The sequence below is a fragment of the Coregonus clupeaformis genome, unplaced genomic scaffold (genome assembly GCF_020615455.1).
Source record: "Coregonus clupeaformis isolate EN_2021a unplaced genomic scaffold, ASM2061545v1 scaf2963, whole genome shotgun sequence".
Taxonomy (NCBI): Eukaryota; Metazoa; Chordata; class Actinopteri; order Salmoniformes; family Salmonidae; genus Coregonus; species Coregonus clupeaformis.
The window spans coordinates 1-15,000 of record NW_025536417.1 but is presented as its reverse complement, the minus strand read 5'-3'; the positions used below and the strand labels follow the sequence as shown (position 1 = coordinate 15,000).

Below are 15,000 nucleotides of genomic sequence, written 5' to 3'. Positions count from 1 at the left end.
AATAAAAAATAAAAAATGGATTAAAATCCTGCAGCGCACGCAAGGTCCCCCTGCTCAAGCCAGCGCATGTCCAGGCCCATCTGAAGTTTGCCAATGACCATCTGGATGATCCAGAGGAGGAATGGGAGAAGGTCAATGGGAGAAGGTCATGAGCTTTTTGGTCTAAACTCCACTCGCCGTGTTTGGAGGAAGAAGAAGGATGAGTACAACCCCAATAACACCATCCCAACCGTGAAGCATGGAGGTGGAAACATCATTCTTTGGGGATGCTTTTCTGCAAAGGGGACAGGACGACTGCACCGTATTGAGGGGAGGATGGATGGGGCCATGTATCGCGAGATCTTGGCCAACAACCTCCTTCCCTCAGTAAGAGCATTGAAGAAGGGTCGTGGCTGGGTCTTCCAGCATGACAATGACCCGAAACACACAGCCAGGGCAACTAAGGAGTGGCTCCGTAAGAAGCATCTCAAGGTCCTGGAGTGGCCTAGCCAGTCTCCAGACCTGAACCCAATAGAAAATCTTTGGAGGGAGCTGAAAGTCCCAAAACCTGAAGGATCTGGAAAAGGTCTGTATGGAGGAGTGGGCCAAAATCCCTGCTGCAGTGTGTGCAAACCTGGTCAAGACCTACAGGAAACGTATGATCTCTGTAATTGCAAACAAAGGTTTCTGTACCAAATATTAAGTTCTGCTTTTCTGATGTATCAAATACTTATGTCATGCAATAAAATGCTAATTAATTACTTAAAAATCATACAATGTGATTTTCTGGAATTTTGTTTTCGATTCCGTCTCTCACAGTTGAAGTGTACCTATGATAAAAAAATTACAGACCTCTACATGCTTTGTAAGTAGGAAAACCTGCAAAATCGGCAGTGTATCAAATACTTGTTCTCCCCACTGTATATCCTCCTGTGTTAAATTATATACTGTAGCCTACACCTATATCCTCCTGTGTTAAATACTCCTCCTTCTCCTTTATCTTCTCAAGAACCCTTGGAAAAATAGTTGGAGCAAAAGAATGCCATTACTCAGTGAGAAATATGGTCTGGCCTGGTCTGTGAAATGTCTTCTTCCTGCTGGCTATCAGAGAAAACAAAGCTAGCAGCTATAATAAAGTTGTTTGACAACTAGCTAGTGTAAGAGGAACATGGTGGATGTGTAGATGTAGGAACATGGAGAACAGGACACATGGAGTACTTCTTTTCTTTGCTGGGGGAGACTTTTACTAGAGTCAGTATGGGAAGAGTTTAATAGACGCACGTAGGAACACCCTTGACTTTTAAATTGAGCTGTTTATTTGAGATGATGCAGAAAGAATGCTGCTATGGAGGAGATATTCTGAAAACTTTGGTTTCCTCACTCTCCTGACTACAAACATGACTTCCACTGCAATACGCAGTGGAGACCAATGCTATTATACATTCTGAAATAGTTTTTATAAACTATAACAGCAGATCTGTGATGGTTCTTAAGATGGTAACAAACAAAATAATTACTCAGGTTGAACCATCTATAACAAGATAGTAACTATAGTACAATAATAACATCAATATCAATAGACAGTAGCAAAATAAAGCTTAAATAACATAATACTTTATCATAAGATAACAATATCTAGTCAAGTTTTCCTATAGTAATATGTCCTATTTTAACAAACAGGTGTAGGCTAACATCTGTTTTGTCTAGTTAGGCAGAGGGCAGCTTGGGGGTTCTTAGACCTGTTGAGACTTGATGACACCCCTTTCTTTTCCATTCAATTCTACGTAGCTGTGTGTGTGTTTTCAGTCTTACGATTCCCAGAGAGTCACTTGTGTGTTTATGACCTGTTCCTTACTGTTGTTGAACTTTAACCTCTTCAGTCCCTTATACACACACATACCGCTAACCCTGATTTCATTCGAGGCAGGTCCCCTTCCAGTTATTAAAGCAGACCTGTACACACCCTCTGCCCATAAAATAAAGCCATACAAAGTTTCTATATTTTGGAAAAATCAAAAACAGAAGCATGATAAAAAGAAATCCAACGAAAATACTAACATAGTATAATTTTTCAGCACTGTAAAATCCAGTTAAAAAATACAATTTCAGTCCATACAATACAGAAAAATGCAAAACAATACTCAACAAGACTGTGGGTTGTTATGGTAACACCCTGGGCCCTTAGCCATAAAGACCCCTGACCTTTCAGAAGCATTCATTGGGTGATTTTGATTTATTTTGATGAGCTATCCGTTGGCATATGTGACATTTCCACAGTGGGGCTCCATTGATTTCTCAACAGTAATACGTTTCAGTCTGTTTGGGTTTCCCGGACGCCACCCGGTTGTTTAAATGTCTTGGGCTGTGTCCCAAATGGCACCATATTCCTTATGTAGTGCACTCCTTTTGACAAAGGGCCCATAGAGCTGCGTTCGAAACTAGGCAATAGGGTACCATTTGGAACACAGACGCAGACATTTAAACAACCGTGTGGTGTTCGAGAAACCCAAACAAACTTAGAGAAACCCAAACAGACTGAAACATATTATTGCCTGGGTTATTTCTGTTCCAAAGTGTCACTGAAGGTTACACCCTCTCACCAAGCCACGCTTCATAGGGCACATATAATTGGGCCAGCAGCACACAGGCTGTAGAAAGAGAAGGACATCTATATGTAACACTTACAGTGAGCTAACACTTTGCAGTTCTATCAAGGTTGTACAGTGCCAGCTACAATGGCTGTAATGATTTCAGCTACAATGGCTGTAATGACTTTCAGCTACAATGGCTTTAATGACTTTCAACTACAATGGCTGTAATGACTTTCAGCTACAATGGCTGTAATGACTTTCAACTACAATGGCTGTAATGACTTTCAGCTACAATGGCTGTAATGACTTTCAGCTACAATGGCTGTAATGACTTTCAACTACAATGGCTGTAATGACTTTCAACTACAATGGCTGTAATGACTTTCAACTACAATGGCTGTAATGACTTTCAACTACAATGGCTGTAATGACTTTCAGCTACAATGGCTGTAATGACTTTCAGCTACAATGGCTGTAATGACTTTCAGCTACAATGGCTGTAATGACTTTCAGCTACAATGGCTGTAATGACTTTCAACTACAATGGCTGTAATGACTTTCAGCTACAATGGCTGTAATGACTTTCAACTACAATGGCTGTAATGACTTTCAACTACAATGGCTGTAATGACTTTCAACTACAATGGCTGTAATGACTTTCAGCTACAATGGCTGTAATGACTTTCAGCTACAATGGCTGTAATGACTTCAGCTACAATGGCTGTAATGACTTTCAGCTACAATGGCTGTAATGACTTCCAACTACAATGTGTTGAACTGTATATCTTCCCAACTTAAAGCTGAACTTCTTAGGTTACCTGAAACATAACATTCCTTTTACCCTTCCAAACATTCTTTCCATTTTACCTTTTTTCAACTCTACCTCTCTCTACTACCCATTTATTTTCCCAGCTACACTAAGCTACTATCTCTCACTTTCTCTTTCTATCTTTCTCTCTCTCTCTTTCTCTCTATCTCTTTCTCTCGGTCTCTTTCTCTCTCTCTCTCTTTCTATCTTTCTCTCTCTTTCTTTATCTTTCTCTCTTTCTCCCTCTCTCTTTCTCTCTCTCTCTCTCTGCCCCCTATTTTTTCTCTCCACTCTGAGTCTTCAGTCTGGGGAGGAAGGGGTGTAACAGCCTGGTCCAGCACCCAACTTCCATCCACAAACAAGACCTCTACAACCAACCCATTAACCCTTACCACTAACTCACTCTGTTAGAACTACACGTCTATCTACCCCCTTCTTTTTTTCAGTATTTCCCTTTCCAAAACGACTACAGTTCCATTACATATGGCCTACACATGACCTAGTCATGTAGACTTGAGGGCTTGTAGCCACAACTCTGTGAATCTCCTTCAGTTTTGACTACACGTCTATCCACCCTCCAGCCGTTCTGTCTTTCAGTCCCATTTCCAAAACAACTACAGCTCTACTGTGAAACCAAATGGTTACGTACATGAACAAGTCCAAGTCGTTTAGACTCAGGAGAGTGCGTGGTCACAGCTCCGTGAATCGTCTCCCTATAGTTTTGTCTAATGTGGGGAGTTTTGTTGGTTATTGTTGGTTATCGAACTGTTCCTCCATTAACCAGGAAATACAGTACTTGATAACATAGCACTAATAAAGGCACTTCCTTTGGACGGCCCATACAGTAGAGTTATCCCAATACACATTGTTTGCTCTTTAACTTTCCCACTGTGATAGGTGTCCTGATGGATTATGAGGAATATCACGTATGGCATTCATGTCAATTCAATCAAGTAATACTATTATTCAGTATCATTTCTTGAAGGGTACATACAGTAGATACGTCTTGAAATGACCAAAACACACTGGCAATATTTGTCTGTTTCAACAATATAATAACTCAATGGATAACACATGGGCCTAACTGTCCATTACGTTGAGATAACATGAACATTAGGCCTAACTGTCCATTACGTTGAGATAAGTACATGGATTCAAAAACAACAGTCCTTCTTCTAAAGGTGCTTAAGGAAACCTAATGGAGATTTTCCATGAGCTTCACCCCAGCATGGTTTGTGTCTCTGAGAGACATATAATACAATACTTATTTCGCTCTATTAAACATGTAAACATTTACAGCAGCACTGTCTCTGAGATGGTAGATTCAGTACATTAAGGTGGCTGGGACGCCCAGTTCACAACATACTTGGCCAGTCCTAACCCAGAAATGAGGGTTCAAGTGTGTGTGTGTGTGTGTGTGTGTGTGTGTGTGTGCCTTCCCATGTCCCTTCCCTTCCTATCCTCCTAACTCCACCTCCCCTAGGTCAGTTTGCTGCTGATGTCCAGGGCGTGTTGGTAGACCTGGGTCATATCATCCATGTCCCCAAGCAGAGAGAAGCTGCCGTCGTCCCCAGGAGACCCTGGTGTCCCTCGGGTCCCCACCTTCCCCCCATGGAGCCCCCCTGCAGCCGTCTGGAGGCCCCGTCTGAAGCCTGCCAGCTGGAGTAGATCCTCAGCCGACATACAGGCCCTGACGTTGGGCTGCGGGGACGAGGAAGGCCAGTCCATCCCCATGAAGGGAGGAATATTGGAGAGACCCATCTCCTCACAGACAATACTGGAGGGTCTGCTCTGGCTGCGAGAGAGGCCTGAGTCCCCCTGAGTTTCCCCGTGGTAGCCCATATTGGACAAGCCACTGTGGAAGGAAGTGGAGTTGCCGTACTTCCCGTTGCGCTTCAATATGCCCTTTCTCCCCATGGACCTCTTTGTTGGTGAGCTAGCGGGTGGGGCCATGGAGGTGCTGCCCCCTAGCAGTTCAGAGGACTCACTGTGCTCCGGGGAGGAGTAGTAGCCAGACTCCCGCTGCTGGTTGTTCTTCAGGATGCCCTTCTTGGGGAGGGTGGGCAGCATCTTGGCCGGCGAGACCCCCAGGCGATCCTGATCATCGTCCTCCTCCTCATCCCTCTCGGGGCTGGAGGGCAGCTCCCCTCCCTCGTGGAAGTGCAGGGAGCGACTCAGCTCGATCTCCCCCAGGCTGTGGGACCTCTGCTCGGACACACGCATCTTGAGGATCCCCTTGGGCCTCTTCAGCCCTGGTTTGTCTTTGTCTTTGTCTTCCCCCGTGGTGCGATGGTGGAGCGCTCCGCTGTCATTCTCCTTCATGGACTTCCTCAGGCGCTGGCGGCCAGCATGGGGGTTTACGGCGGGGGGTTCCGAGCGGGGAGGCTTGACCGGCGCCACCCTGGGCGACTCTGTGGTGCGGTTCTGCCAGTCGATAAAGCGTGCTAGCGTTGGAGAAGAGGCGGAGCCACTGTTGTCCGTCTGGACGTCACAGTCACACACAGTGGTTTTCCAGCCCCAGTTGACCCACCAGTGGTTGGCGATGTCTTCCACCGTGGCTCGACGCTCCGGGTTAACCATCAACATCCAGCGGATCAGACCACGAGCATCTGGGCGAGAGGGAAGGTGAGGAGGACAGAGACTTTAGCAGCAATCTATGGCCTTGTTTAACAATTCCTGCTCCAGAGAAGTACACAGTGTACAGGCTTAGAGTAATAACTCCTGATTCAGATAATCAAGCTCTGGGTGATTATTAGAGTAATAACTCCTGATTCAGATAATCAAGCTCTGGGTGATTATTAGAGTAATAACTCCTGATTCAGATAATCAAACTCTGGGTGATTAGTCTATTATTGAATCAGGTGTTTTAGTTCTTGACTTGAAACAAAAGCCAATATACAGTATGACATTGGTAGAGAGATAGAGAGAGAGAGAGAGCGGAGACAGCTACAGTCAAACTAATACCTGAGGACTGTGTAGGTTCCCTGTACTCTCCGTTGGTGATCTGGCGGATGAGTTTATTGTGGTCTTCCCCATCGAAGGGCATGGTCCCATAGACCAGGGTGTAGAGAAGCACTCCCAGGGCCCAACTGTCTACCTGGAAACACAACACACTGGCAGTTACAATACTGTCTACCAGGAAACACAACACACTGGCAGTTACAATACTGTCTACCAGGAAACACAACACACTGACAGTTACAATACTGTCTACCTGGAAACACAACACACTGGCAGTTACAATACTGTCTACCTGGAAACAAAACACACTGGCAGTTACAATACTGTCTACCAGGAAACACAACACACTGGCAGTTACAATACTGTCTACCAGGAAACACAACACACTGGCAGTTACAATACTGTCTACCTGGAAACACAACACACTGGCAGTTACAATACTGTCTACCAGGAAACACAACACACTGGCAGTTACAATACTGTCTACCTGGAAACACAACACACTGGCAGTTACAATACTGTCTACCTGGAAACACAACACACTGGCAGTTACAATACTGTCTACCTGGAAACACAACACACTGGCAGTTACAATACTGTCTACCTGGAAACACAACACACTGGCAGTTACAATACTGTCTACCTGGAAACACAACACACTGGCAGTTACAATACTGTCTACCTGGAAACACAACACACTGGCAGTTACAATACTGTCTACCTGGAAACACAACACACTGGCAGTTACAATACTGTCTACCTGGAAACACAACACACTGGCAGTTACAATACTGTCTACCTGGAAACACAACACACTGGCAGTTACAATACTGTCTACCTGGAAACACAACACACTGGCAGTTACAATACTGTCTACCTGGAAACACAACACACTGGCAGTTACAATACTGTCTACCTGGAAACACAACACACTGGCAGTTACAATACTGTCTACCTGGAAACACAACACACTGGCAGTTACAATACTGTCTACCTGGAAACACAACACACTGGCAGTTACAATACTGTCTACCAGGAAACACAACACACTGGCAGTTACAATACTGTCTACCTGGAAACACAACACACTGGCAGTTACAATACTGTCTACCTGGAAACACAACACACTGGCAGTTACAATACTGTCTACCTGGAAACACAACACACTGGCAGTTACAATACTGTCTACCTGGAAACACAACACACTGGCAGTTACAATACTGTCTACCTGGAAACACAACACACTGGCAGTTACAATACTGTCTACCTGGAAACACAACACACTGGCAGTTACAATACTGTCTACCAGGAAACACAACACACTGGCAGTTACAATCCTGTTTACCTGGAAACACAACACACTGGCAGTTACAATACTGTCTACCTGGAAACACAACACACTGGCAGTTACAATACTGTCTACCTGGAAACACAACACACTGGCAGTTACAATACTGTCTACCAGGAAACACAACACACTGGCAGTTACAATACTGTCTACCTGGAAACACAACACACTGGCAGTTACAATACTGTCTACCAGGAAACACAACACACTGGCAGTTACAATACTGTCTACCAGGAAACACAACACACTGGCAGTTACAATCCTGTCTACCTGGAAACACAACACACTGGCAGCTACAATCCTGTCTACCTCGAAACACAACACACTGGCAGTTACAATACAACACCCTTGTGATATGTAGACAACACAGCATTTCTCCAAAGCTTTCTTGTATGGTGGCCTCAGTAGCACACAGACCTCGAGGCTGCTGATTTACTACTGTTAGTTTGTGATTACACTTCCCACTGTTTTCACACCCCTCTGCTGGCTAAGATAACAACCCTTTAATGTATTTAACACGACAAATAAAATATTCTGTTTCTCTTCTCCAAACACTCCGTTCTTTGCACACTGATTGCGGTCGTAAAAGCCATGCCAAGGTCTGTGACTTAAGTGATTGGGTTCTGTTCTGATGAGGTTGCCTTTGGCTCTGAGGTATAAACCTTAGGCTTCGTCCCAAACGACAGCCTATTCCCTATGTAGTGACCAGGGCTCATAGAGAATAGGGTGCCATTTGGGACACAGACTGTATTCTCTGATTAGCTGAGATAATCTCCAGGAATCACAGTGTTCTGTAAATGACAGCTAGCTGGGAAACAATGAACGATTAGTCTATGGGGAAGTCTACTCCCCTGACTCCATAACCTCAGAATGTCTGTGTGTGTGTGTGTGTGTGTGTGTGTGTGTGTGTGTGTGTGTGTGTGTGTGTGTGTGTGTGTGTGTGTGTCTGTGTGTGTGTGTGTGTGTGTGTGTGTGTGTCGCGTCTAGAACTGTGATTGTTGGCTGGGACTCTGTCGGTCGCCGCCTCTTTGACCAACTGTGTCAAACCGAGGAAGGGCTTTTCTCAGGAAGCTAATGGAGGTGGGACTAGGGGAGGGGTGACACGGGGTCAGTGGGTGTAAGGGCCATTATGTAAGATTTACTGTAGGGTGGGAGAGGGGGTGCTCCTAATCAGTCATTAAATGATGGGACTCAGTGAAATCCTGAAGTCACAGTCATTCTGGGTCTATGTTTGGTAAAATGTTGAGACTCCTTTCAGATGACTGGTCTGACCTGGGATGGCTGTTGGGGAAGTGGCTGTGTTGGGCCTGACAGGATGTGTGTGCGTGCGTGTGTGTGTGTGTGTGTGTGTGTGTGTGTGTGTGAGTGAGTGAGTAAACTTCCTCCAAGACAGGAACAGTGTTCACTACCTTCACTTGTCAGCTTAAGGACAGACACTTATAGGAGCAGAAGACCCAGGCAGCAGGAGCATGTTTTGGGATGGGGGTTCCCTTCAGTGTTTCCCCTATCCAACCATTAGAGGGAATATGGTCTGGGGATTTTCCACTGGTGAGAATCCGGTAGTTTAGAGCCTCAGAGAGAGTATGATTACAGCAGATTCAGTCCAGCAGATCACAAGGCCTAAAATAAGACTGTCTGGGTTTCAGAATGACAGAGATCAGAAGTGGAGAGAAGCATTTCCCTTGTTCCCTAGGATGTGGTCTATTCGTGGCTTACCCTGTGTGTGTGTGTGTGTGTGTGTACCTCTGGACCGTGGTAGGGCCTGCCGTTGACGATCTCTGGTGAGGCGTACAGAGGGCTGCCACAGAACGTCTGAAGGAGCTTGTCTTTGTGGTAAAGGTTGGACAGACCAAAGTCAGCAATCTGGAGGAGGGAAGAGCATGACAATCAACGTTAAATGACCCTGGAATAAGACTCGCAGATCCCTGATTGCACCTTTAAAAGAGACCGTCCTGCTCCTATCCCTAAGGTGTTGAAATACAGCGTGTGAAAGATAAGAGATGAAAATCTCTACGAGGTGAAAGATCTTACCTTGATATTACAGTTTTCATCCAGTAGCACGTTTTCCAGTTTTAAATCCCTGTGCACGACTCCGTTCTACAAAGACAAAACAGGACAGGTCTGATTAAACTGTGACCCATTTACACACACACACACACACACACCTTTCTTCTGTCTACCATTTTTGGTGAGCTCATCTGCAATGGTTCTTTTCAAGTGGCACATGTTCTATATAAATCCAGCATCTTTAATTAATCTCAATGATAAAATGTATTCTCATAAACATCTCTTGTGTTGTTGGGTGACACACTAAACAGCTGTTAAACATGTGGGACACAGAATCTGCATCTCAAACGGCACCCTATTCCCTACATAGTGCTCTACTTTTGACCAGAGACCTATGGGCCCAGGTCAAAATGAACGCAGTATGCAGGGATCAGGGAGTCATTTGGAATGCAACCAGTGATAGGAAGTGTGGTCATGGTTCAATATGAACCAGAAGAACCACATTAACAGTTAGGCCATGCACTGTGTGTTAATAATTCACTTAACCATTGAAGGCAGATGTACATGCTCAAAGAAAGATGTGGGTCAAACTCTCTCTCTCTCTTTTTCTTTATTTCCCTCCCTCCCTCCCTCCCTCCCTCCCTCCCTCCCTCCCTCCCTCCCTCCCTCCCTCCCTCCCTCCCTCTCTAGGGAGGAAGCAGGGGAAGTCTATACTCTGCCATACTTCCTTCAGTCTGTCACTGCAGCGCTGCCCTGTCCTGATCGATTGTATCTCTATGTCCGGCTCATCCCTCCTCACCATGTCACGGTTGCCCCCGACAACTCCCTCACTACGATGTCACGGATGCCCCCGACAACTCCCTCCTCACGATGTCACCAGCAACTGTAGCCAGCCCTGTCAGTCAGTCAGCCTCTCCCAGCTGGCACCCTAGTCCATATATAGTGCATACTTTTTGGGAGTGTTCGGGATTGCCATTTGGGATGCACACTCAGTCTCTCCCAGCTGGGGATATGACATCACTCCACCATGGCCTACAGCGATGACATCAGTCATAGCCTCCAGCTGTAGGGTCTGTGGAGGACAAAGGGCCAACCCTCTCTGTGTCTCCCCAGGGAGCAGTACTCAACCTGGAGGTGGAGAGGGCCTGGGGGAAGGGGGTGGAGGAGTGGGGAGGCTGGGGGATGGGCTGCTACATGGGCACAGAAGGACAATTATGTGTCTTACTGTGTGAGCTAACTCTGCTCTGCTGTAGGGTGCTGTCCCCTTTAATTCTAGTCTGCTGTAGGGTACTGTACCCTTTAACTCTGCTCTGCTGTAGGGTACTGTACCCTTTAACTCTGGTCTGCTGTAGGGTACTGTACCCTTTAATTCTGCTCTGCTGTAGGGTACTGTACCCTTTAACTCTACTCTGCTGTAGGGTACTGTACCCTTTAACTCTAGTCTGCTGTAGGGTACTGTACCCTTTAACTCTGCTCTGCTGTAGGGTACTGTACCCTTTAACTCTAGTCTGCTGTAGGGTACTGTCCCCTTTAACTCTGCTCTGCTGTAGGGTACTGTACCCTTTAACTCTAGTCTGCTGTAGGGTACTGTACCCTTTAACTCTGCTCTGCTGTAGGGTACTGTACCCTTTAATTCTAGTCTGCTGTAGGGTACTGTACCCTTTAACTCTAGTCTGCTGTAGGGTACTGTCCCCTTTAACTCTGCTCTGCTGTAGGGTACTGTACCCTTTAACTCTGCTCTGCTGTAGGGTACTGTCCCCTTTAATTCTGTCTGCTGTAGGGGTACTGTACCCTTTAACTCTGCTCTGCTGTAGGGTACTGTCCCCTTTAACTCTGCTCTGCTGTAGGGTACTGTCCCCTTTAACTCTGCTCTGCTGTAGGGTACTGTCCCCTTTAACTCTGCTCTGCTGTAGGGTACTGTACCCTTTAATTCTAGTCTGCTGTAGGGTACTGTACCCTTTAACTCTGCTCTGCTGTAGGGTACTGTCCCCTTTAACTCTGCTCTGCTGTAGGGTACTGTCCCCTTTAACTCTAGTCTGCTGTAGGGTACTGTCCCCTTTAACTCTGCTCTGCTGTAGGGTACTGTCCCCTTTAACTCTGCTCTGCTGTAGGGTACTGTCCCCTTTAACTCTGCTCTGCTGTAGGGTACTGTACCCTTTAACTCTGCTCTGCTGTAGGGTACTGTACCCTTTAACTCTGCTCTGCTGTAGGGTACTGTACCCTTTAACTCTGGTCTGCTGTAGGGTACTGTACCCTTTAACTCTGCTCTGCTGTAGGGTACTGTCCCCTTTAACTCTGCTCTGCTGTAGGGTACTGTACCCTTTAACTCTAGTCTGCTGTAGGGTACTGTACCCTTTAACTCTGCTCTGCTGTAGGGTACTGTACCCTTTAACTCTGCTCTGCTGTAGGGTACTGTACCCTTTAACTCTGCTCTGCTGTAGGGTACTGTCCCCTTTAACTCTGCTCTGCTGTAGGGTACTGTCCCCTTTAACTCTAGTCTGCTGTAGGGTACTGTACCCTTTAACTCTAGTCTGCTGTAGGGTACTGTACCCTTTAACTCTGCTCTGCTGTAGGGTACTGTCCCCTTTAACTCTGCTCTGCTGTAGGGTACTGTCCCCTTTAACTCTGCTCTGCTGTAGGGTACTGTCCCCTTTAACTCTGCTCTGCTGTAGGGTACTGTACCCTTTAACTCTGCTCTGCTGTAGGGTACTGTACCCTTTAACTCTGCTCTGCTGTAGGGTACTGTCCCCTTTAACTCTGCTCTGCTGTAGGGTACTGTCCCCTTTAACTCTGCTCTGCTGTAGGGTACTGTCCCCTTTAACTCTGCTCTGCTGTAGGGTACTGTACCCTTTAACTTCGGTTTCCAACTACAGAGATTGGATGTGTGTGGGTTGGGATAGCTGCATAGCGCTTCCTTGTAAAAATGTCCTTTGGCTTAGGGCACAGATCTAGGATCAGCTCAGACTTCCCCAGGTCCTATCCTTTACCATACAGAAGATAGTAAAACTGACCTCAGATCAGCATATCTCTTACCTTGTGACAATGGTGCACGGCGGAAACGATCTGCCTGAAGAAGTGTCGTGTCTCTCTCTCGCTCAGCCGCCGTCGCTCGCTGATGTAATCATACAGCTCGCCCTTACTGGCGTATTCCATCACGATCACTATCTTGTCCTTGTTCTCAAACACTGGATACAAGGACATACACAGAGGACAAAGTTAGGATGGGAGAAGTTTGAAATCAGCAAACCCATCTCAGGATGCATCCCAAATGACACCCTATTTCCAGATATAGTGTGCACTACTTTTGACCAGGGGACATAGTCTCAACAATGGGGCCCTTTGGAGTAAAGACATTGATACGTTGATAGGAATACAGAGAGGCATACTGTTGCCAATTTAGTGATCTTGCTTCTGTACTTCATGGCGAGGTCACTGATACTGTTCACATTGTTGTGTTATACTGTTGTTGACTGTTAACTGCTGTAGTTTAGGAACACTGTTCTACCCTGCTGTAGTTTAGGAACACTGTTCTACCCTGCTGTAGTTTAGGAACACTGTTCTACCCTGCTGTAGTTTAGGAACACTGTTCTACCCTGCTGTAGTTTAGGAACACTGTTCTACCCTGCTGTAGTTTAGGAACACTGTTCTACCCTGCTGTAGTTTAGGAACACTGTTCTACCCTGCTGTAGTTTAGGAACACTGTGATATCTGTGTCATGTCCTCACCCAGGACAGGACAGCACTGTTGGTAGAAGTCATGTTTTTAGACCTTCTGGTGTGAACAGTAGGAGGGTAGTGAGTGATGGAGTGATGGAATGTGTGGGAACAGTAGTAGGGTAGTGAGTGATGGAGTGTGTGTGTGTGTGTGTGTGTGTGTGTGTGTGCGTGTGTATGTGCGTGTGTGTGTGTTGGTTATTCTATCCTTGTGGGGACCTAAAATTCCCAAAAGTCCCCACAAGGATGGTTAAACAAAGGAAAGGGCTATTTTAAGCTTAGGGGTTAGGTTTGGTGTTCCAATTAGGGTTAGGGTCAGAATTAGGGTAAGAGTTAGGTTTGGGTTAGGGTTAAGGTAAGGGTAAGGGTTAGAGACAATAGGTTTTAGAATGGTAATGAATTTGTACGTCCCCACGTGCGTGTGCGGGTTCCAAAAGTCCTCACAAGGGTAGTAAAAAAAGCTTTGGGAAAATAGGATGTTTTGGTCCCCACTTGGAAAGTAAAACCAACGTGTGTGTTGATTCTTCCTGTATTATGTAAGTTCACTCAAAGAGAGAGTGGTCTGTCTCTGTCTCTGTCTCTGTCTCTGTCTCTGTCTCTGTCTCTCTCTCTCTCTCTCTCTCTCTCGACCTCTCTCTCTCTCTCTCGACCTCTCTCTCTCTCTCTCTCCCTCTCTCTCTCTCTCTCTCTCTCTCTCTCTCTCTCTCTCTCTCTCTCTCGACCTCTCTCTCTCGACCTCTCTCTCTCGACCTCTCTCTCTCGACCTCTCTCTCTCGACCTCTCTCTCTCTCGACCTGGAGCTAAGCCACAGTAGCCTGTCAGTCGATAGTAGGCTGTCAGAGAACCTGGCTATTCTCCTTCTACACACAACACCAGCTGACTCCTGTCCAGAGCTCCTGGAAAATCCAGACTGACCTCTGTAGACCGTTTCTGTGAAAAAGGGTATTTATATTGGTCAGGTGATAACTCTTATTCGTCATTAGTCATGTTTTTGTTCGGCTACTTTTTGACATCTAAGGAAGGATCCCTACAGTTTTATTTGTGGGGTAGCTAGCCAGGACTGAGTCTGAACTTTCTCTGACTCCTGGACACTTGATCTGCTACTGTTACTGTTGAACCAGCAAACTGCAGGGGGCTATTCTGCCCATCTGTGTGTGTGTCTGCCTGTCTGGCAGTCTGTCTGCTAGCTGCGACCTATGACAGTCATCTCCAGTCACTCCCCAATGTAATTACCTAGCTAGTTCAGTTAATCCGTATTAGATACAGGCTAGTGGGCTCTGAGAGTAGGGCCCTCTCCCCTCTAGTCTAAACATAGAAACTAATGAATGAGACCAGTCAGGCCCCAAAATACTGGGGGTCCAAAGACATCATGTCTCCAACCCTGCCACTGTGAAGGGTCACATAGGCCTGCAGAACTGGATACATCAGGTCTCCAACCCTGCCACTGTGAAGGGTGACATAGGCCTGCAGAACTGGATACATCATGTCTCCAACCCTGCCACTGTGAAGGGTCACATAGGCCTGCAGAACTGGATACATCATGTCTCCAACCCTGCCACTGTGAAGGGTCACATAGGCCTGCAGAACTGGATA

At 46.1% G+C, this 15,000-nt stretch overlaps 1 protein-coding gene across 1 annotated transcript; it reads right to left on the bottom strand.

The window, feature by feature from the left end:
* Window positions 1–3,579: 3,579 nt before the first annotated feature.
* LOC121563298 (NUAK family SNF1-like kinase 1) lies at window positions 3,580–12,895 on the bottom strand. The gene is made up of 5 exons (XM_041875253.2): window positions 12,728–12,895; window positions 9,719–9,784; window positions 9,431–9,550; window positions 6,343–6,475; window positions 3,580–5,987 (listed from the first exon to the last, which is right to left on the bottom strand). Exons 1-5 carry the CDS (start codon window positions 12,893–12,895, stop codon window positions 4,858–4,860), a joined length of 1,617 nt encoding a protein of 538 aa, XP_041731187.2. The 3' UTR covers window positions 3,580–4,857.
* Between the last annotated feature and the right edge of the window lie 2,105 nt (window positions 12,896–15,000).

Excerpts from the sequence above, each read along its gene's own strand:
- LOC121563298 (XM_041875253.2), bottom strand. The coding sequence starts at position 12,895 with ATGTCCTTGTATCCAGTGTTTGAGAACAAGGACAAGATAGTGATCGTG. Across the intron at positions 9,551-9,718 it reads ATGAAAACTGTAATATCAAG|ATTGCTGACTTTGGTCTGTC; the intron begins GTAAGATCTTTC and ends TCCCTCCTCCAG. Across the intron at positions 5,988-6,342 it reads GGAACCTACACAGTCCTCAG|ATGCTCGTGGTCTGATCCGC; the intron begins GTATTAGTTTGA and ends CCTCTCGCCCAG.